The sequence below is a fragment of the Sapajus apella genome, unplaced genomic scaffold (assembly GCF_009761245.1).
Source record: "Sapajus apella isolate SASKATOON/1434 unplaced genomic scaffold, GSC_monkey_1.0 scaffold13, whole genome shotgun sequence".
Lineage (NCBI taxonomy): Eukaryota > Metazoa > Chordata > Mammalia > Primates > Cebidae > Sapajus > Sapajus apella.
The window spans coordinates 4,449,901-4,472,921 of NW_022436953.1; the positions used below are offsets into that span (position 1 = coordinate 4,449,901).

Here is a 23,021-nt window from a genome sequence, read left to right on the forward strand (position 1 = left end):
GACTTTGGAAGCTGGAAGATTCAAGTGCTATAATCCAAGAAAAGCAACTACATGATCATGCAGAATGTGTCTTTATGCATTACTCTTTATCGATTAGGCATGCAATGAAATGAATCGGATTAAATGTTTTGTAGATATGCTCTGTTGTAGTACAGAAACTTCCTAGTGTAAAAACATCCAACAGAAAGCACTAAATCAAGAGACAGGAAATAATACATGTAAAAACAAATGTGTGAGTCATTCAACACATTTTAAGCGTCTATTATGTTCATTTGTATGTAAAAAACGTTAGATATAGTAAATTCTCAGCTGTCAGGAGCAGAAAAGTATCCTCTATTTTGGCATTTCTCTTCTTGCACCACCACTACCTAGTATACAGCTGTGCATATGTGCTTTTTGGGTGAATGAGAGACCTGTATGTTCACTGTTTACCTTTGACCCTCTACTTTGCCAGCTTGTGGGCCACTTTATTGCTTATTAATTCTTTCTCCTGGGGACTAAAGGGGAAGGGAAAAGGAGGTGAACTTGGAGTCAATCCAGCATGCTTAGTGACCAAAACAGTTCAATTTCATTTTTCATAATTTTAATTAATTTATTTATGTATTTTTGAGACGGGGTCTTGCTATGTTGTCCAGGCTAGTCTCCAGCTCCTGAGCTCAAGCTATCCACCTGTCTTGGCCTCCCAAACTGCCGGGATTACAGACGTGAGCGACTGTACCAGGCCAACAGTTCAATTTCTATATAATAAACTTGAAAGACCTGTCCAAATTATTTTATATCATTTAAGATTTTGTTCCAGCCAACTGATTAAACAACTCTGTCAATTAAAGCTTGGATATCTTGAGATTGATACTTTGGTTCACAGTTATTGCAACAGTATTTGACCAGTCCTGGAAGATTTTGTAAGAAGTAAAATTCACTGTAACGATTTATCTGGAAGAAAGGGAACTATAATTTGCTCAGTACCTGTTACATGAGAAAATCTGAACTGTGCAGTGTACACTGCTTTATTCTTTTACGGTTTACAATTACCCAGAAAAGTGAGTAAAATGCCCATTTTACAGATGTGGAGGCTGAAATTCAGAGATACTCTGACAGTCTCTCGGTTTATAAGGAAAACCCTGGCTAACAGCCTCCAGAGCACAAGCCCTTTACAAAGGAGGTCTGGAGATTGCGGGCAGCTTTTACTCATCTATGCTGCCCACGCTTAACATGCAAAATTAAAAGCTGACCTTGTGTTCCTTCAAAAAATCTCCAAGGAAGCTGGCTGCAGATTTCATGGGTAACTCATGAGAAACGAAATGCTTTTGTGGATTAAAAACTGTCTTTATTCCAATGGAGTTTTTTGAGTTTTTTTCTTCTTAAAGAGAAAAAAAAAAAAAAATCTACCGCTGACACTTAACAAGAACCCTCGTAGAATGGACAAGTCTTCGTATTGCGCTGTGCAGATCCCCCAGGAAATTGTGACAGTATTATGGCACTTTGGCCTAAGATGTTAAAGAGACGATGTAATGAACAGCTGGGGATTTCTAAGACACAACTGTGTGACACAGGAAACCCAAGTGATGGCTACCCTCACCGACGGCAGCTGCCGGGCTCCGGTTTGCTACAGCAAACCCTCACCCCTTGCCTTCAACCAGGCTGGTGTCGTCAGTTGTCGCAGTGCCAGCAGCCGCCCGCCTCTTTCCGCCCCCGCGCGCCCGCCAAGGCCGAGGCGGCCCCGACCGGAGGCGCGCGCCCCCGGTGCATGTGACGGGGTGGGAGGGAGAGTTTTCTTCCTCCCCCGTCCCCAAGCCCCGCCTTCTCCAGAGAGGCTACGGCTTCCTATTGCGCCACCACCGAAATGACCGCGGCACCACCCAATCACGATGTGACTCATGAAGTAGGACCCGCCCCTTACTGATCCTCAGGTTCCTTCCCGCTCACACCGGAGTCACTTCCGAAGAGAGAACCGCCATGAAGATAGAAGGGGGTGCCGCCCACCTCTGCTCCGACAGCCTCCCCAAGTCCCAGCAGCAAGACGGCAACCACGCACCCAACTTATCCAGCTACGGCTCATGCCGCCGTCGCCAGCGGCGCCGACATGACAAGGCGCTGCATGCCCGCTAGGCCAGGTTTCCCCTCATCCCCAGCCCCGGGGTCGTCGCCCCCGCGCTGCCATCTGAGACCCGGTAGTACCGCCCCTGCTGCAGCGGGAAAGAGAACAGAGAGTCCTGGGGACAGGTACCGTGCAGAGGGGTTGAGAAGGGGCCGGGTCGTGGGGGCAAGGGTAGGAGGGGAGGACTGCAGACCGCCGCTCTTCCAGTTCCCGCCATCCTCCGCGAGTTCAGGCGTTGGCGTTTGGGGGCCTGGCAAACCCCCGCCCCGCCTCCGCGCGGGGGCTTCTGGGTGTTGGAGTTTGCTTCTCTGTAGTTGGGCAGCTGCTCTTGGTCTAGTGATCACCACCTGGACGGCTACGGAGAACCCGCCTTAGGTAGAATGAATGTGATTTTTTTCCTTTGCGAGTGTTTGACCCGGGACCCTAACTGCTTAATGCATATTTAGGTCGTTTTCTCTACGTTGTCAGTTCTACTGATGCTAGTGGTTTAGTAATATAAACCTTTTCTATGTTGTGGGTGAAATTATGTAACCTGTGATGAGGGGAATCCCTTCCACGAATTACTTTGTAGCCCAGTGTGCACGCTAATTCATACTTAAAAGAACTTAGAGATTTGAAATGTGACGTGTTTTCTCTTTCAGTAACTTCACACCTCTCCAAGAGGCCAATTTTTTTGTAAAGATTTTGCGGGAGCTATGTAATGAGATGGGGAGTTTCATCTAATGAGTCCTCTGACAATAAAACATGTTTAAATTCCTTACGAACTTGGTGCTGTCTTTTATTTTAAGTTAAATCGTAACAAGTTTTAACAATATTCATGTTCTCATGCTGTGGTACAGGTTCACAAGCCCTTATCTTAATTCTGAAAGCCGGAAAGCTATGAAAACCAAACGTTTTCAGTAAGTTTGGCACCACATCTTATATGGCAGCCAGACCTGACCAGAACTAATGTAAGGCTGTTTATGGTCTTTATCCCATTAAGTGTAAGTATTCGTGTTTTGCTGGAGAAATATCAATGAGCTTGATTACAGATTGCAGCACCAGACCCCACTGGGAACTTTTCATAATATATCCAAGTTATCCCCTTCCTAAAATCAGATAAATTCAGAATTTTAAAACACATTTGGCCCCAGAAGGTTCAGATAAGGGTTTGTGAAGCTGTTATAATTATGGTTTTCTTAGCCAATTATTAAATAAGCAGTGGACATTTGTGTGCATAGGAACTTAGAGAATGTACCTCTTGAAAGTTGCATTCATAGTTATTTTACAGGTTTCTTGTGTGTTTTACCCAAAACCATTTTTTCTCTGTCTGGTATATTAATCAAAAAGGAGTCTGAGGTACAATATTTTAGGGAAGAGATACAGTGTTACATTTAGTAAAATGTATTTCGAAGTATCTTGTTTGCAACAAATTAGCTGCTTCTGGGTCCCTTCCTATCTCTCCTCAGTCGATAACAAGGCATCATCCTTCTCACCTTTGCTGAACCTCCAACAGTTTCTTCCTTAACTCTGGTGGAGTTAATTTGCCTAGTATAATTTATGTAAACAAATGCATATCTTCTTTCATAGCCTGTCATTCATATTCATCTCATAAGCACTTACCTTTTATACAAATATCTCAAAAAAACAAGAAGGACTTGGTAAACCATTGAAGATGTACATTGCTTTTCTAATGTGACCAGTAAAGTGTACAGGAAGCTTATTAAACTTCCAGAAACTTGGATTGTTGGAGTTTGTACTGAACTTGCCAACCTCATAGTGGATAAATGTTCAGGGAAACCAGTAGTCTATCACTTATTCTCTTTCAGTAAAATGATACGTTTTAACAAAATTTACCAGGAAGTTAATTTTTTGCTCAGCGTATCATAACATCCCCCTTTTTGCAGCTGACAACTCTAAATACAGTGAACAAATCAGAATACAAATTCTGATAATGGGTTTCTATTTCACTTTAGCCTTACTGCCAATATCGGAACTTGATTAAACCAGACAGTGAAATCCAGTCTTTAGGGTACAGAAATCCTTAAAAATTAATTTGGTTTTTGTTATTCTTGTTAACTTTCCTCCTTTTCTCCTGTGTTTTTCCCAAGCAATGAGTTATTTTTGTAAATATCTTAAGATTTTTTGTTAGAAAATTAAGAATTTGAAATTAATTATTACAACTCATTCTAATTTCTACTGTTACTGAGATTAACATCTTAAAGTAATGTATAAAGAGGGTAGCGTAAGTTCAGTACTTTTATTTTCTTTGTCCAGCGAACTCCTCTTCACCTGGCTCCCTAGATCAGCCAAATCACCCATATTGCCATTCTACCATCTACAGTATTGTTCTACTTTTGTTATGAGAGTCTGTTCAGATTTTATTCCATTTTAGAATCCTCATTATTCATTTGGCATACATCTATTGAGTTTTGTTTTGTTTTAGCTTTTCTAAATTTTAAAATGCAGCTGTGCTTAGATACTAAGTAGTTATTTTATATGAATGTCTGGAGAGAGTAGGTTCAAATGCTTATACCCAAGTTGTTGCATTCTACCATGTAGCAGTGAGCATTTCAGTCATAAGAAGCACTCTGTACTAATTCCTTGGGTCTACATGCCTCTCTTATCTATTTACTATAAATAATATAAACTTTAGTTGTATTTTTATAAATGAACTCCTATAGGAAGTGATGCGTTATATTTTCAGTTTTTTAAATGAACAGCTTAGCAAAGCATTATTATCATTGTCAAAACTTTATTAGTTAAACTGAATAGTGAAATCCAGCCTTTATTTTATAACTCTAACTTTCTCCATTTAATCTGAATTATGGAGGTTTTAATATTTGCTTATATGATGCCATATTATGCTTTTATTTTCAGGAAGCAGTCAATTATAGATTTCTTCAAACCAGCTTCAAAACAAGGTATGTACACTATTGGTACAATTTTTGTAGGCTATTTTGGGGGTGAGGAGAGAGACCGATTCAACTTTAAAACCTACTCTAAGCTATTTTAGTAAATGTAAAATTGAAAATATGAAGATACAGTTGTTTTTTTTTACAAGGATAAGCAAGTTCTAAATATGAGGAAAGTCTTTTTGCTGTTATGTTTTCATATGTTTAAAATATTACTCTAGTCAAAAATTTAATGTTCTTAATGTATACTATTTTTACTCTCTAATACAGTAATTTATAGAGCCATAGGGAGGCTATATGATGTACCAAAAGAGAGCTTTATGAAAGTAAGGCTTTTAACAAATAGATCCTGTCTTAATTTCTCCTATACCCCCCAATAAAGTGTGTATCATTATCCAAGTTATTGGTTTGAAAATTTTTGTGGTAACATTAGTGTAGTTTAATTTAGTATTTTAAACATTAATAATTGAGATAAATATTAAATATTTTATTTTTAGTAACATGCAATTTGTATGTGTTTTAATTGGCTATTTAGACAGACACATGTTGGATTCACCACAAAAATCAAACATCAAATATGGAGGAAGTAGATTGTCCATCACTGGGACAGAGCAGTTTGAAAGGAAACTATCCTCACCAAAAAAATCTAAACCCAAAAGGATGGCACCAGAAAAGAGCCCTATTATCGAAGCTTTCATGAAAGGTGTTAAAGAGCACCGTAAAGATCGTGGTGTGCATGAGTCACGTCGGCCTTGTGTGTCACTAGCCTCCAAATATTTAGCCAAAGGAGCAAATATCTATGTTCCTTCTTCATATCGCTTGCCAAAGGAGATGAAGTCACTAAAGAAAAAACATCGATCCCCAGAGAGAAGGAAATCACTATTCATTCATGAAAATAGAGAGAAGAATGATAGAGATCGAGGCAAAACCAATGCAGACTCCAAAAAGCAGACCACAGTGGCAGAAGCTGACATCTTCAAGAACACCTCCAGAAGTCTCAGCAGCAGGAGCAGCCTGTCCAGGCACCACCCAGGAGAAAGCCCATTGGGAGCTAAATTCCAGTTGTCACTAGCTTCTTACTGCAGAGAACGAGAACTAAAGAAGTTGAGAAAGGAGCAAATGGAGCAGAGAATCAACTCTGAAAATTCTTTCTCAGAAACAAGCAATCTTTCCTTTAAATCTTCTAGTATAGAAAGAAAATACAAACCAAGGCAGGAACAAAGTAAACAGAATGACATCATACCTAGAAAGACTAATCTTTCAAACGTGGTATGTGTAATAATTATTGAATTAGCATTGCTACTGCTATATCATATTTAGAATACTAAATTTTAAAATATATAAGAGTTGTGGCCGGGCGCGGTGGCTCAAGCCTGTAATCCCAGCACTTTGGGAGGCCGAGGCGGGTGGATCACGAGGTCAAGAGATCGAGACCATCCTGGTCAACATGGTGAAACCCCGTCTCTACTAAAATTACAAAAAAATTAGCTGGGCATGGTGGCGCGTGCCTGTAATCCCAGCGACTCAGGAGGCTGAGGCAGGAGAATTGCCTGAACCCAGGAGGCGGAGGTTGCGGTGAGCCGAGATCGCGCCATTGCACTCCAGCCTGGGTAACATGAGTGAAACTCCGTCTCAAAAAAAAAATTTAAAAAAAAAAAAAAAAAGAGTTGTTACATCACATTGATGTCTTTCCTTAAGGAAATACTTATGCACAATTTGTGTAGAAGCTGGTTTCACTAGGTTTCCTCCATGCCCTTCACTGAACTCAGTAAAGCAGTGTTTCTTATCCTTAGTTTTTTTAGACCAAGAACGAAGATCTTTTTTAGGCAGAAAAGTAAGCATCTTTTTAAAGGCAAGTATAGTCTTATTTATGTGTAGACAGTCTTGCCCTGTCACCCATGCTGGAGGGCTGTGGCAAGATCATGTCTCATTGTAGTCTCAAACTCCTAGGCTCAAATGATGCTCTCACCTCAGCTTCCCAAATAGCTGAGACTAAAGGCATATGCCACCATACCTGACTAATTTTTTTATTTTTTGTAGAAACAGGGTTTTCCTATATTGCCCAGTCTGTTCTTGAACTCCTGGCTGCAAGCAACCCTCCTGCTTCCTGCACTTTGGGAGGCTGAGGTGGAAGGATTGTTTGAGCTCAGGTGTTTGAGACCAGCGAGAGCAACATAGGGAGACCTTGGCTCTACTAAAAATTTAAAATTAAAAAAATAAAAACAGTCATGGTGGCATGCACCTGTTGTCCTAGCTACTTAGGAGGCTGAGGTGGGAGGCTCACTTAAGCCCGGGAGAAGGTTGCAGTGAGCTTGATCACACCTTTGTACTCCAGCCTGGGTGACAGAGTGAGACCCTGTCTCAAAAATGCAGTGTTCTAATATAATATTAGTCTTGAATTGTTGATATAAACATGTAAAGCAGCATTATAAAAAACTGAGTTCATTTTTATATTTTTACATTTTTGTGACATAAATGCCCTTAATTTTTATGACAAAAACCTTAAGATCTTTAAATGTTTTATTATAGACACTAGGCTTTACCTCCAAATATGGGTCCTTGCTTTATTCAATCTAGAAATCTGTGTTTAAATATTAGGAAGAATGCCTTCACGTTCTTTACTGTCCCCAACACTTAATTAATTTTATCTCATTTTGCTCATAGGAAAATGGACATCTCTCAAGAAAAAGATCCTCTTCTGATTCATGGGAACCTACTTCAGGTAAAACCAAAATTAAATTTCTGAATTTCTAAATAAATTTTCATCTTAATGGCTTTTTAAAACAAATTTGTTTAAATATGTAGTTCCCTTCTTGGGGATGAATTCAGTGTCTCATATTAAGAGTTTGGTAAATTATATTTAAAAAGAATGGTCCCTGAATTTAGTACTTATAATTTGGGTTTGTTTTTAAGGCAGGGTCTCACTCTGTCACCCAGGCTGGGATGCAGTGGCATGATCACGATTCACTGTAATCCTTAACCTGGTGGGCTCAAGTGATTGTCCCACCTCACCTTCCTGAGTAGCTGGGACTACAGATGTGAGCCACCATGCCTGGATAGTTTCTTGTATTTTTGTAGAGATGAGGTTTTGCCGTGTTGCCCAGGCTGGTCTCAAACTCCTGGGCTCATGTGATTCTCCTGCCTCAGCCTCCCAAAGTACTGGGATTACAGGTATGAGCCACACCACACCTGGCTTAGTATGTATAATTTGTTATCTGTCTTGAATCTTCTCTCTACCTTCTTCAAGAGTTCCTAACAGTATGTTTCTCATACTGGTATTCAGTGTTGTCTCTTTCTGAATCCTTGGCTACATCAAGAAACATAATATTATAATCTTGGAGTCGTAGACTGAGGTCTTGATACTATCTTGAGGATGCTTTGTATAAGGTTGAAACTGTTACCATGATCCAAAACAGTGTTTTCTAATATTTCAAATACAAGGATCCCTTTTTTTTTTTTTTTTTTTTTTTTGAGACAGAGTTTCGCTCTTGTTACCCAGGCTGGAGTGCAATGGCACGATCTCGGCTCACCGCAACCTCCGCCTCCCGGGTTCAGGCAATTCTCCTGCCTCAGCCTCCTGAGTAGCTGGGATCACAGGCACGCGCCACCATGCCCAGCTAATTTTTTGTAGTTTTAGTAGAGACGGGGTTTCACCATGTTGACCAGGATGGTCTCGATCTCTTGACCTCGTGATCCACCCGCCTCGGCCTCCCACAGTGCTGGGATTACAGGCTTGAGCCACCGCGCCCGGCAAGGATCCCTTTTTAATATTAAATTTCAGGGATATCTACATGACATTAGTTTGTACTTTTAACAAACCTACTGTTAATTCAGTACATTTTATTTTACTAGAAAATAGAAGATTAAAAAATCAAACACTGCAGAAGTTTGCAAAAAGAAATGAAAGGTCTCCACAACTAACAACAGTTAATAGTCTAGTGTATCAGATTTTTTCCTGATATGACTATACATTTTGAAAAACAGACAAATTCTCAGATTCAGTAAAATATATTGGACATGATAATAGCTGACTTTTATTAAGTGCTTATAGTGTGCTATGCCATTTTATGTGCTTTTAATTCATTTGATTCTCATAACTTTATACAGTGGTTTACTTTTAGAAATGGAAGTACAGAGAGACAGTTCTAACTCCTTCAGGTTTCATCTACTACTTCATTTTATTTATATTTTAGAGGTGCATTGCATTTTGACTAAGCACTCTCGACTAGTAAAATCAATCTTGAGCCAAGGCTGAAACCATATTTTACCATCATAGAAGGAACTTCTAGGTTATAAGAGTAAATCTAAAATTGTATGTGTTTTTTGTTTATTTGATTTTTATAATGTTGCTGATTTTATGACCAAATTTTGGTGAATTTTGACATTGTTGTGGAAGAACAGGAATTTCTCAGCCAGGAGATTCCTTCTGCACTCGCTGCCTTGCACATTTGTAATACTAAATACATGATCACTTTGCACCAAAGCTAATATAAGAACAAAATATTACTTTGTATAAGGGCCTGCTTCTGGTGGTGTGGTTGCCACATTATTCCTTTGGTTTTTTTCTCTGATTTAAGATTTTTAAAAATCTTTTCATTTCCTGGATTTACAAATTTCATTCATGGTGGCTGAAGCAGTTTCATTTATATAATCCCACATAGCAAAATTTTTGAGTTCTACGTGGAAAAGATGCTTTCTACATATTTTTAGAGGCTGACTTATGATGGTTGCCTTCCCTTACATTTTTATTACTAATATTTTTACATGTATTTCATAATAATTATAGCATTATATGCTTAAATAAATATACATTTATACGTCAGTCAACTAACATCAACAGAATTTCAACATATAAAGGACAAGGGGATATTTCACTCTAGATAGCATGAAGAATGCTTATTGTGTCTGATAGCAAAGTTATTAAAATCCAGGCCAGGCACAGGGGCTCACTCCTATAATCCCAGCACTTTGGGAGGCTGAGGCAGGAGGATCACCTGAAGTCAAGAGTTCGAGACCAGCCTGGCCAACATGGTGAAACCTTATCTCTACTAAAAATACAAAAATTAGCTGGGCATGGAGGTCCATACCTGTATTCCCAGCTACTCAGGAGGCTAAGGCAGGAGAATCGCTTTAATCTGGAAGGTGGAGGTTGCAATGAGCCAAGATGGTACCACTGCACTCCAGTCTGGGTGACAGAGCAAGACTTGGTCTAAATAAATAAATAAGTAAATAAATGGTATGTCGTGTTCATCTTATTATTCCACTTATCAATTGTCATGGTGATGTACGTAATCACACGGTCATTAATCACATATGAGTTCAGGGACTTCAGAAGTAATGGTAGAATAGGGATTTGGCCCTTTGGCCTTCTAGCAGTAGACATTTGGCCCTGTCTTTTGGCTGACTTCTGAGGTGAAATTTAGTCCATTGCTAGTACATTTCATAACTGATTAATAACCAGTCACCTATAAATGGCCATTGGATTTTTCCTTTTTCTTGAGATGGAGTCTCACTGTCTTCTAGGCTGGAATGCAGTGGTGCAATAGCTCAATGCAGCATTGAACTCCTGGGCTCCAGCAGTCCTCCTGCCTCAGCCTCCTGAAGTGCTGGGATTATGGGCAATTGCCACCATGCCCAGCCTTTTTTGTTTTTTAATCTTTTTACAAACTCAATCCCTCTGTCATATGAGTATTTTATGTATTAGTATATTTGAAATATTTGAAAAACTGTAAAACAAATATTCTCTACAGGCTGAACAAAGGATACAAAGAGAATTATGAAAATTTTGCAATTAATCACCTGACCTGAAGGGCTTGCTAAAGGGGATCCTACCTGCAGTACCAATTCACTTTTCTCTAATTCTAGCTGATGAAACCTCTTAATAAGCTGACTTGTCCTAAGCATCTTCCACAAGCAGTGTTTGTCTCCTCCTGGAGGAGCCCTGGATAATTCCTGAGCAAAGCAGGAATTTCTCCTCATTTCTAGTTTTATTTAAATTATCTGACTTCTCTAGAAAAACCAAACAAAACTCATACTGGCAGCTCTGTCGCTCTTTTTTTTGTAATCCCATACTTAAAAGTATAGTAATCAGTACCCCAGATCTTCTCTTTGGTTTAGTCATTTAATTTCTCATCCTGTGACCCCTGTCCTTTTTTATAAGACATTTGACCCCAGAAAACTGAGTGGGATGGAATGATTTCTTCAGGCAATGGGAGATATCTATAAAAGAACATTTCTTTATGTATTTGTTTATTAATTTCATTTTTATACATTAAATTTTCCAGATTATATATTGATCAACCTATACAAATAATAATTGCCTAACTCTCAAGTTTGGTTTTGGGGGGCTTTATTTTACTTATTTATTTTGACACAGGGTCTCACTCTGGTACCCAGGCTGGAGTGCAATGGCATGATTACAGCTCACTGTAGCCTTATGGGGCTCAAGCAGTCATCCCACCTCAGCCTCCCAAGTAGGTGGGAATACAGGCCCATGCCACCACACCAGCTAAGTTTTGTACTTTTTGTAGAAACAGTGTTTCGCCATGTTGCCTAGGCTGGTCTCGAACTCCTGAGCTCAAGTGGTCCTCCCATCTCAGCCTCCAAAGTGCTGGGATTATAGGTGTGAGCCACCGGACATGGCCAAAAGATAAGAAATGTTCTAAGTAGAGAAGAGATTGATGGGGTTATGTTTTTTGGAGAGGTGGGGTTTCGCCTGAGCTCAAGAACTTCCACCTCGGCCTCCCAAAGTTCTGGTGTTACAGGCATGAACCACTGCACCCAGCTGTTCTGAGCTTTTAAAGCAAACTCTCGGGGAGTGGAGACATCTATCGATGTGCAGAAAATCTGATTTAGGGAATACTGATTCACAAATAGTGAATTTTTTGTTTGATTTTTGTTTTGTTTTCTTGAGGTGGAGTCTTGCTTCGGTACCTAGGCTGGTCTTGAACTCCTGGGCTCAAGTTATCTTCCCACCTCAGCCCCCTGAGCAGCTGGGACTACATAGGCACACACCACTGCACCAGACAAAATAGTAATTTTTTTTTTTTTTTTTTTGGAGACAGAGTCTCACTCTGTTGCCCAGGCTGGAGTACAGTGGCATGACCTGGGCTCAGTGCAACCGCTACCTCCCAGGTTTAAGCAATTCTCCTGCCTTGGCTTCCCAATTAGCTGGGACTACAGGCACAGTGGTCACGGCTGGCTAATTTTTGTATTTTCAGTAGAGATGGGGTTTTGCCATATTGGCCAGGCTGGTCTTGAATTCCTGACCTCAAGTGATCTGCTTGCCTTGGCCTCCCAAAATGCTGGGTTTACAGGCGTGACCCACCTTGCTCAGCCCACAATATGAATTTTTAAAAACTGGTTCACTCAAATGTATGTGTTATTAAAGTATTTCTGGGTGGGGCAATGATAAACATAGCTTGTATTAGTTTCCTAGAGCTGCCATGACAAAGTACCAAAACCAGGGTGGCTTAAAACAACAGAAATTATTGTTTCACAGTTCTGGAAGCTAGAAGTTTGAAATCAGGGTATCGATAGTGTAAGGCTGTCCAAAAGGATGGAGAGGCAGACCCAGGATCAGGCTTAGCAAGTTTATTTCAACCTGCCAGGCTGGCTACCTCACCACAGACAGTGAGGGCAACGACCTGGCTTACAGACTATGGGAGTTATATAGGGGGCTTGCAGGTAGCCAGGTGCTCTTCTAAGAAAAATCTCATCTTGGTTCTCAGGAGCTAACATTCTACTTAATTGGTCAACATCCTGGGTTAGAGAGCCGGGTTCGACCACATCCTGGAACCTAGGTGCCCTGTTTACAAGGCTTGAGGCTGTTTTTGTTATGAGCTCGGCTTAGCAGGGGAGAGTGGGGAGGAGGTCTATGGGCTTGCCTTGCTGTGACCCTAACATTCCAGCCTTTTGTTATATTTAAAAGAAAGGGAAAAGGGGCACCATTTGTTTCTAGCTACTTCATGCTGAGTAGGGACGCTGGTTGGGGTGAGGCTGGCTTGCAAGTTGGCAGTCCTAGAACACCATCATGTCTTGCATTGTGCCGCAGGTAAAAGCTTGTGATTGATTCTGCAAAAATTGGGCGAAAAGGCATAAGAGGCAAGGGCCAAAGACCAAGAGGAGGAAGAGTTATAGCAGGGCCGAGGAGGGGAAGCAGCCAAGGGTCCCAGGAGCTGAGACACCAACCGGGCCAGGAGGGCCAGGCAGAAGAATTGTTTTTTTTGTTTCTGGGTTTGGTCTTTGAGCTTTTTGATAGCATTTTGTACTAACCTAGATTTATTGAGGTAGAAACAGCATTTTTTATTTAAAAAGAGTCAGAGACTTCCTTTTTCAGCAGTGAAGAGGTCTAGGCCTCTGCGGTTTTTGTAGGGTGTCTGCTGTTAAACAGCCTAGTTGCTTTTGGAGGTGAGTGCTGGAGTTTGCTAACTTTTTTTTAGTGACAATTGGAAGTTTGGGAGAGTGACTGGAAATATGATAATGAGGTTCTTAGGCTTCCTGCTTCTAACCTGACACTAGTTGTGACTTTAATGGCTACTAATAAGGGAGTGAGCAGTATTGTTTTTTCGGAGCGGGGCAGGTGTGTAGTGTTGCAGGGACAGGGACCTTTTTGGTTTGGCTTGACAAGGTTAATGTTGGTAAGGTAGACTAGGGTGCAAGTACCTGTCTAGTTGGTAGGGAGACAAGTAGGTTGTGGATTCACAGAGGAACAAGTTGCCCGAGGTGTTAATGTAAACAGACAAGTGGGTTGAAAATAGGTGTTGGAGTGTGTAGCTTCCTCGTTTGGAGGGTCCAGCTTTAGTAACCTAGAGTGAGGAGGAGAGAGAGACCCCTTTGAGAGCTCCTGTCTGGGGAAGGGGTTTCCATGTTGAGAGGCAGTAGAGGAAGTAATGCGGAGGGGCTGGTTAAAGAGGCCATTAGCTTCAGGGGAAGCTGAATAATTTACTTGGAGTGAGGCATGGGAAGAGGAATGGGAGATGGTTTGAGTTGAGCCACAGGCGGAGGGAGGGATGCTGCCTACACGTATATGTTTGTTGGAAAAGGTAACACATAAGGGGGCTTAGCCAAGTTTTGGGGTGTGGAGGGTTGTGGGACTTTGGGAGAGCAGAGGCAGTGGGGCTTACTGTTAAAAGAGTTAGGACCTTGAGGAAGAATTGGAGTCTGTATCTGGGGGAAGGAGTTGATAGGGGTTGTATGGGGAGGTGGCCTCTTTTAGAGGGTTTATGAGGTGGCTGATAGAGTCCTATGGATAGTTAAACTCTTTCTGCAGATGAGCAAGAAGTAGGTAAGACTTTTAGTGTGATAAATAGGTAGGGGAAGAGAAGTAAGGGCGAAGGAGAAGGTATAGGGGGCAGGCACTGATAAGAGATGTTAGATTTTCCCTGGTTTATTCTTGAGGGAGGATGAGTTTTTGATTTTTGACTATCCAGTTCCCTTGGAAGGAGGTTCCTGGCTGTAACATGAAGCTTTCTCAGTGGGGGAATACTGGGGTTAGATTGTGGGGGTGATGAGGAGAGGGGCAGGGGCAGAGGAAAGGGAGGCTTCTTTTGCTGCCTCATCTGCTTTTCTGTTTGCTCTTGAGATTTTATCGGATCCTGTTTGGTGTCCTTGGAGGTGTATAACTCCTGCCTTAGCTGGGAGTTGCGCAGCTTGGAGGAGTTGGTAAATAAGACGACCATTAGTGATGGGGGTTCTTGCCTTGAATGGGAGGAGGACATCGAGGCATGATAAGGAAAGGGTGTGAGAAAATGGTATTAGATAGGGAGCAAGTGAGGGGTTTGGTGGATTCGAGATAAGTCCATCAACCTCTACAACTGAGACCTGTGAGGGATGAGTTCGTCCTGAAAATTTAAGTAAAGCCGAGTAGGTGACCTTGATATTGATTGAAAAAAAAGATTGGCTTACCTGCTACTGACAGAATTACCCTGGGTTCCGATACAGTGATGGTGGATGGGGCCAGGGACCCCGGGCCCCGTCATTCTTCAGCGGCTAAGCCAAGGAGCTGTGGGAGTGCAAGCGATTCTTCACCTTTTGTCTTGGTGGAGGGGTTACGGGTTGGAGGTACAGGCTTTTCTGTCTGCCTCTTGAGAGGGCAATCAGACTTCCAGTGGCCTGTCTGCTGGCAGACGGGGCAAGGGCTTTTTGGCACCTGTGGCTTGGGACATGCCTGCACCTAATGGCTTTCCTTGCTGCCCTTGAAACATGCCCTCGGAGGTGTACTGCTATAGGCTCTTTTGTGCCCCTGGGTGCCATAGCCAGGCTGTTCAGTTTGGCAAATGGCTGCCGATAGAAGCTGGTATTTAGCACGATCTCTTTGGGCCTTGTCTGTTTTACTTCGTTTATCCCTGTTATTGAAGACCTTGAAGACCAGGTTAAGGAGGTCTTTTTGTGGGGTTTGAGGGCCATCTTCAGCCTTTTTGAGTTTCGTCAGATGTCTGGAGCAGAATAGGAGATAAAATGAGTGTTAAGAACTATGGTGGCTTCTTGATGGTAGGATTAACACAGGTGTATTTTTGGAGGGCCTTTGTAAGGTGGGAAAGAAACTGGGCAGGATTTTTGTCTCCCTTTTGGGAAACTTGAGTTTTTCAAAATTCATAGCCTTATGGGCAGCTTTGTTAAGGCCTTCAATAAGGCAAGTACTTATATGGTTATGGGACTCTTGGCCTGGATCTGTGGGCTGGTATTCCTAGGCTGGCTTTTCCCTGAATGGTGGCGGCTCCTACAGGCTTAGTAGGATTTTGCCAATGAAGATTGTCAACAGGTGCTTGGGCTGTGAGCCACACTCTTTCCTTCTTTTTTGGAAGGAGGGTAGAAGAGAGGATAATATAGAAATTATGCCAAGTGAGTTCATAAGACTGGGTAAGATATTTAAATTCTTTGACGTAAGTGTCTAGATTGGAGGAGAAGGACTCGAGACGCTTTTTGATTTGGGAGAGATCAGATAGAGAGAAGGGGACATGAACACAGACAATGCCTTCCATCCCTGCCACTTCTCTAAGGGGAGTAAGGGAGCTGGCTGCGGGAGATACCAGGTCCTGGAGCAGGTGTGGGCTAGAGATGGAGAGGAGTCAGAGTCAGAAGCAGGGGGATTGGAGAGAGGAGAGGACAAGAGGAGAGCTGGAGTTGGGGCATAAGGCGGAGGTCCAGGGTGTCCTGATGGAGGCTCAGGGCGTTGGCTAGGAGGAGGGAGGTCAGCTGGATGGAAAGAGGACGCATCATCCCCCACTCTGTGGGAGGGGTTGAGTCGGGTTTTGAGTGGGCGAGGGGGATTTGGAAAGTAGAGCAGGACTAACAGAGAGAGGGGCGGTTCCAGAGAGTAAAGAAAGCCTGAACATAGAGAACCTCAGACCATTTACCAGACCGAAATTGTCAAGGTCCCGGAGAATATTGAAATCGAAAATACCATTCCCAGGCCCCTGAGAACCATTATCTAATTTATATTGGGGCCAGGCCATATTACAATAGAAAATTAATCTTCTTGGGCCTGACTTCAGACCAGAGACCAAGGGTGTCCAAATTTTGGAGGAGGCATCCTAAGGGGGTAGTCTTAGATGGAATGAACTGTCTGGACCCCATAGTGAAAGACCGGAAGAGGAGGAGGAGGCTGCCGAGGAGAAGGAAGACAGGAGAGAGCGTTCTCTGCCCTGTTTTCTCTACCTGAGACAGTGAATTCGAAACAGTCACTGTTGAATTAGGCGTCCCCAAGGTGACAGGACTGAGGTCCCTGGGGCTGGAAGGGTGTCCTCAGCCTAGCGCTGGAACTTTCGGACAGAAAACGAACAGTCAAGAAACCCGAACAGAGGCAAAACCTCTATTCAGCTTACCGCTGGGAGGTGATGATTTGGATGGAGATAACCGCAGTTGCCAATGGAGGTCTGGGGTTTCCCTCCTGGGTCTGGAAAGGGGTTCGGAATGGGGAGGCTAGCGGGGGGAAGAGAGAGAGAGAGAGAAAGAGCAGCCAGCACCTACTCCCGTCCCAGGTTTCAGCACCAAAATGCAAGGTTGACCAAAAGGATGGAGAGGCAGACCTAGGGTCAGATTTAGCCAGTTTATTTCCACCTGCCAGGCTGGCTGCCTCATCACAGGCAGTGAAGGCAGGAGCCTGGCTTACAGACTATGGGGGTTATATAGGGGGTTTGCAGGTAGCGAGGTGTTATTCTAAGAAAAACCGCATCTTGGTTCTCAGGGGCCAACATTCTACTTAATTAGGTCAACATCCTGGGTTCAAGAGCTGGGTGTGACCACATCCTATAACCTAGGTGCCCTGTTTACAAGGCTTGAGACTTGTTTTTGTTATGAGCTCGGCTTAGCAGGGGAGAACAGGAAGGGGATCTATGGGCTTGCCTTGCTGTGACCCTAACAAATAGGGTCATGATGTCTCTGGCAACTCTAGGGGAGAATACTTCCTTACCTATTCTGGCTTCTGGTGTTCACCTGCAATCTTTAGCACTTCTTGACTTACAGCTGCATGACTCCAGTCACACAGCACCTTTTCCTTGTGTATTTTCCCTTTATATTCCCTCTGTGCATGTCTGTCTTTGTCTTCAGAGTTTCCCTTTTGTAAGTACACCAGTCATACTGCATTGGGACCCAACGTGATTTTTTTTTTTTTAATGAGAAATTCACATTTATCTGCCTTCAACTACTTATCCTATATGTGTTTTAAATTTAGAAGTATTACATTTCTGCAACCAGGTAGTCCTAGGTTTAAAATAATTTCTACTTGACGGAAAGTGCCTATGGAATCCTTAACTTGGTACAGATATGCAGTTGTTTGTTTGAGGGAGTGGCAACTTTAATTCTGTTAAGGTAGTAAACTTTTCATAGCTTTGGAATGAAAATGAGAATTTGTCATTAGTTTTAAATTTCTTGAACACCAGTATTTATCCAGTTGATAAATAACATATGTTCTTTTTCTTTATTCCATATGTGGTGACTAATCTCAGCCTTAATACTTAGAATTTTAAACATTTCATTTGGGTGTTCTAGACACTCACTGAATAAACTTTACTAAAGTTGGAAAGTATATTTTTCACTAATCTAACAAAAATTAAATTTTAGCAGGCTCTAAGCAGAATAAATTCCCTGACAAAAGAAAAAGGAACTCTGTGGACTCAGATCTGAAAAGCACAAGAGAATCTATGACACCAAAAGCAAAAGAGTCCTTCCTTGAGAAGCGTCCTGAGGGACCACATCAGAAAGAAAAATTTATAAGACATATTGCACTGAAGACACCTGGTGATGTGTTGCGCTTAGAAGACATATCCAAGGAACCGAATTATGAAACTGATCACTCTTCTGCAGGCTTGGCACCTTCAAATTCTGGCCACCATTCTTCCAGGAATAGTGACCAAATCCGAATGGCTAGTACCAAAGAGACTAAGATGCAGAAACCCCACTTACCTTTACCTCAGGAAAAGTCTGCAATTAAAAAAGCTAGCAACCTTCAGAAAAATAAAACCGCTAGCTCCATAACATCAAAGGAGACAAAACTACCTTTACTTTCCCATGTTCCAAGTGCTGGTTCCTCTCGGGTACCATTAAATGCTAAAAATTGTACTCCTCCAGTTTCTAAAAAAGATAAAGAGCGTTCCTCATCTAAAGAATGTTCTGGGCATTCTACAGAATCCACCAAACACAGGGAACACAAAGCAAAGACTAATAAGGCCGATTCTAATGTATCTTCAGGGAAATTTTCTGGGGGATCTTTGCGCTCAGAATATGGCACTTCTACAAAGTCTCCCCCAGCTGCTTTGGAAGTTGTGTCATGTATCCCAAGCCCTCCAGCACCTTCAGATAAAGCCCCTTCAGAAAAAGAGAGTTCAGGAAATTCTAATGCGGGTAGCAATGCACTGAAAAGAAAACTAAGGGGTGATTTTGATAGTGATGAAGAAAGTTTAGGTTACAACCTAGACAGTGATGAGGAAGAGGAAACATTAAAATCACTGGAAGAAATAATGGCTTTGAACTTCAATCAGATTCCTGCAACTACAGGAAAGCCTCCTGCTCTTTCCAAGGGGCTTAGATCCCAGTCATCAGACTATACAGTAAGTAGTTCGTGACATTTATCTTTACTTGAAGAGGGAAAGATGATTAGTGAAAGGGGTGGATTATTGGAACTTACTTTAAAACTTAATGTTTACTGTAACCCATAATTGGACTGAAAATGGAGTAATTCTTGTTTGGTAAATGAGTTTTCGTTATCTTTAGTTTTATTACTGTGAATCAGTGGTCTCCAAACTCTTTCGATCACACACACTTCTGTGAGTAAACAATTTTTGAGCATGTACCCCAACATATGTGTATACCTTTAGATTATATATATGTACCACTATAATACTGTGTACTTTCTAAAGCATATGCAAAAACAGAATTTAAAAGGAAGAAGAAGAAAAAAATAACTATTTTCCTATAGAAGTTATGTAGAAGTTACTATAGACTAAGTTCTACTGGAGTTTCTATAGAAGTTCCATATAAATAGAAGTTCTATTATTTTCTTCCTGCACCCCAATGGATCACCTTGCACACCCCCTGCTTTGGAGACCACATCTGTAAATGAAGGTAGAGTGTAGAAATGTTGTTGATTGTGGTGTGCAATTTTATTTATAAAGTGCTTCATTCTATCTTGGGAATAAGCTGAATTCTAGGATGTCTGTAAAATTTGGTGGGGAAGGTGTTAATATTCCATGGTAACACCTAAAAATTAGTAGTTTGCTTCTACTAAAATCGAATTTGAAAGTAAAGACAGGGTAGCCACAGAATTCTTAAGTGTTTGCAGTCAGATCTCAAAGTTAGCAGGGTTTTATAAGTACTTTCCTAATAGGTAGTAAAATCTAATTGTTTGCAATGCAAAATAATAGATTTAAAGCATGATGGTGAAAATTATCCTTTAAGAAAGGTGTTATCCTGTCCCAGATTATAGAAATAGAAAATAGTCTTTACTATCCTTAATTACTTAAAACATCCCAGTTCTACTGAGACATGTAGTAAAGTATTTCTAAATTTTCTTCTTGTTTTAGGAACCTGTTCATTCTGGAACTTACACAAATACCTTAGAGCGTCTAGTGAAGGAGATGGAAGACACACAAAGGTTTGTTAGCATAAAGATTAATTTGCTAAATTTAACATTCTGCTTGTGTGGCTTACTTTTAATTTACCTTTTTTAAAAATCATGAGAAATTAGCATGCATTTTAGGCTAGTATCATTTTGATAGTTCTGTTGTCAACTGTGTTAGAGTAAGATATGTTGGCCGGACACAGGGGCTCCCACCTGTAATCACAACACTTGGGAGACCCAGGCAGGAAGATTACTTGAGTCCAGGAGTTCAAGGCTGCAGTGAGTCGTGATGGTGCCACTTCGCTCCAGCCTGGGTGGCAGAGCGAGACTCAATCTCAAATGAAAAAAAAAAGAGGCCAGGTGTGTTGGATTACTAACATAATCCAGTACTTTAGGAGGCCAAGGCAGAGTTTGAAACCAGCCTGGGCAACATGTTGAAACCCCATCTCTACAAAAAATACAGAAACTGGCCAGACATGGTGCCACACGCCTGTGGTCCCAGCAACCACACAGGCTGAGGTGGGAGGATCACCTGATCCCAAGGAAATCAAGGCTGCAGTGAGCTGTGATTGTACCTCAGCACTCCAGGCTGGGTGACAGAATGAGACCCCATCTCAAAAAAAAAAAAAAAAAAAAAATAAGATGGGCTTTCTTGTTCATAGACTGGATCAAAAGATCCAGGTTTTTATATTATACTGCACTAACTAATGATATAAATTCCTTTCTGTTTATTACAACTAGTATCTGATAGCTGAAATTCTTGATCGAAGAATTTTGTGTGTGTGTTTTTTTTATGGAAAATACATATAAAATTTACCATTTTAAACAATTTTACATGTACAGTTTAGTGGCATTAAGTATAGTTATATGTTGTACAACTGTTACCACCATCTAGCTGCACAACTTTTCATCTTTCCCAACTGAAACTCCATACCCATGAAACAATAACTTCTCATTCTCCCCTTCCTCCCACCTTCAGCAACTACCCTTCTACTTTGTCTATGAAATTGACTGTTTTAGGTACCTAAAATATAAGTGGTATTATATTTGTCCTTTTATGACTGTCTTATTTCATTTAGGACAGTATCTTCAGAGTTCATTCATATTGTAGCATGTGTCAGAATTCCCATTCTTTTTAAAGCTGATTATTTCATTGTATTATGTATATACACATTTTTTTCCTCATCTATCAGTGGACCTTTGGATTGCTTCCACTTTTTGGCTACTGTGAATAATGCTGCTATGAACATGGGTATACAAATATTTCTTCAAGTCTCTCCTTTGAATTCTGTTAGGCATATACATGTAAGCGGACTTACTGGATTCTATGGTAATTCCATTTAAATTTTTGAGGAACCACCGCAGTTTTTCACAATGGCTGCACCACTGCACACCTGCACCAACAATGAATAAGGGTTCCAGTGTCTCCACATCTTAGCCAACATGTTATTTTTTTCTTTGTTTTTCATTTGTTTGTTTTGATAATACCCATCCTAATAGTAAAGTGGTATCCCTATTGTTTGGTTTGCCTTCCCTGGTGGCTAATAATATTAACATCTTTTCATGTGCTTTTTGGCCATTTGTATAACTTCTTTGGAGAAACCTGTTTTCCAATTTTGTGCCTGTTTTTAGTTGGGTTGTTTGGTGCGGGAAGGGTTTGTTCACACAGGTAGAATTTTCTGAAGTATTTCTAAATATTTCTATCAAGTTACTCTTGAGAAAGAAGTTTAGAATTATGATGAACACCTCCCCCACACACATGCACATGCATGAGAGGGTGATATCAGAAAGCTGAGGCTTGTAATGATCTTAATGAAATTTATGTGACTTTATGGTCAGGTTTTGCTAATAAGAGAGGAAAAATATATTCCTTATTAATTCAAAGAATATCCTTGAACAGCCTGGAGAACTTCACTAACAGCTCAGCTGACTTCATTACATAAAAGTTGGTATGTGCTACATATCTCAAACTTGATAAGTAGATAACTTTAGGAATTTTGCAGATGATTAATAGTTCAAAAGCTTCCCCATCTCTGAATTTAATTAGAGAACTTATCTGTATTGTAAAATTCTTTAACTATTTCATGAATTCATATGATCTATGATACGAAATCTGAAGTTCCTCCTTTAAAATCAAGCACTTCACAAATGAAAGACAGGGTACTAGTTAAATCAAATGATTGACCCTTTTCTGTAATGATAGAACAGTACATTTACTAGTTATTTACTCTTCAGCTGTACTTATCTACTGTTTAAGGCTGGGGCTAAGAACCTTGTTTAAAATAACTTAATCTTGGAGAGGCAGTATAAGTAAGGACTCTGGAGCTAGACTCTCTTGCTATGAATCCCACATTTTTGCATTACAAGCTCTTGCAAGTTACTTTGCTTTTCTAGTATCTGTTTCCTTATCTATAAAATGGGTAATAAACTACTATATGGGGTTGTTGTGAGAGTTAAAAGAGCTAATATATAAAGCCCTTAGTACAGTGCCTGTCACATGTTAAGTGCTTAGTAAGTGTTAGGTGTTGTGGTGATGATGATGACAGCCACAACTACTGCTGCTAGAAAGCCTAGTTAACATTATCAGGTTGTTGGGCATCTAGAAGGCAAATGAACTTTAAAGCTTAGAGAGGATAATCAAATTAGTGATGTTTACTCTTTGCCATTTTCCTTTCCATTCTCTAAATGGTTTGGACAGATCATTCTTGAAGTTCTAGCTTTAGGAACACTATTCTAATGCCACACTGGTAACTGGGTAAAAGCCTAGCACCTAAAATACATCTGTTTTTGTGAAAATTGTGTGTCATTTACTTGGTATATTCTCCAAGAAAGAAAGAGAAAATTATATATCATGATGTATTTGGAACACATAATTTGACCTATAGTATAACAAAATTTGTCATACTAAGGGTTTTCTTTGTGCTGCTTTTAGATATAAAGACTTTTAAAATTTTTTTTTTTTTTTTTTTTT

At 40.8% G+C, this 23,021-nt stretch overlaps 1 protein-coding gene across 11 annotated transcripts in view; it reads left to right on the forward strand.

Moving 5' to 3' along the window:
• The first annotated feature begins 610 nt into the window (after positions 1-610).
• The window catches only part of SLF2 (SMC5-SMC6 complex localization factor 2), a 58,968-nt gene continuing 36,557 nt past the window's right edge, over positions 611-23,021 (forward strand). For 3 of the 11 annotated variants that reach the window (XM_032281330.1, XM_032281332.1, XM_032281327.1), the window contains exons 1-6: positions 611-2,223; positions 4,958-5,001; positions 5,528-6,261; positions 7,657-7,714; positions 18,055-19,040; positions 20,013-20,083. In XM_032281330.1, coding sequence (XP_032137221.1) covers positions 2,084-2,223; positions 4,958-5,001; positions 5,528-6,261; positions 7,657-7,714; positions 18,055-19,040; positions 20,013-20,083 — 2,033 coding nt within the window. In that variant the 5' untranslated portion in view covers positions 611-2,083. The other 8 variants (XM_032281329.1, XM_032281328.1, XM_032281331.1 and 5 more) reach the window with 8 other exon arrangements.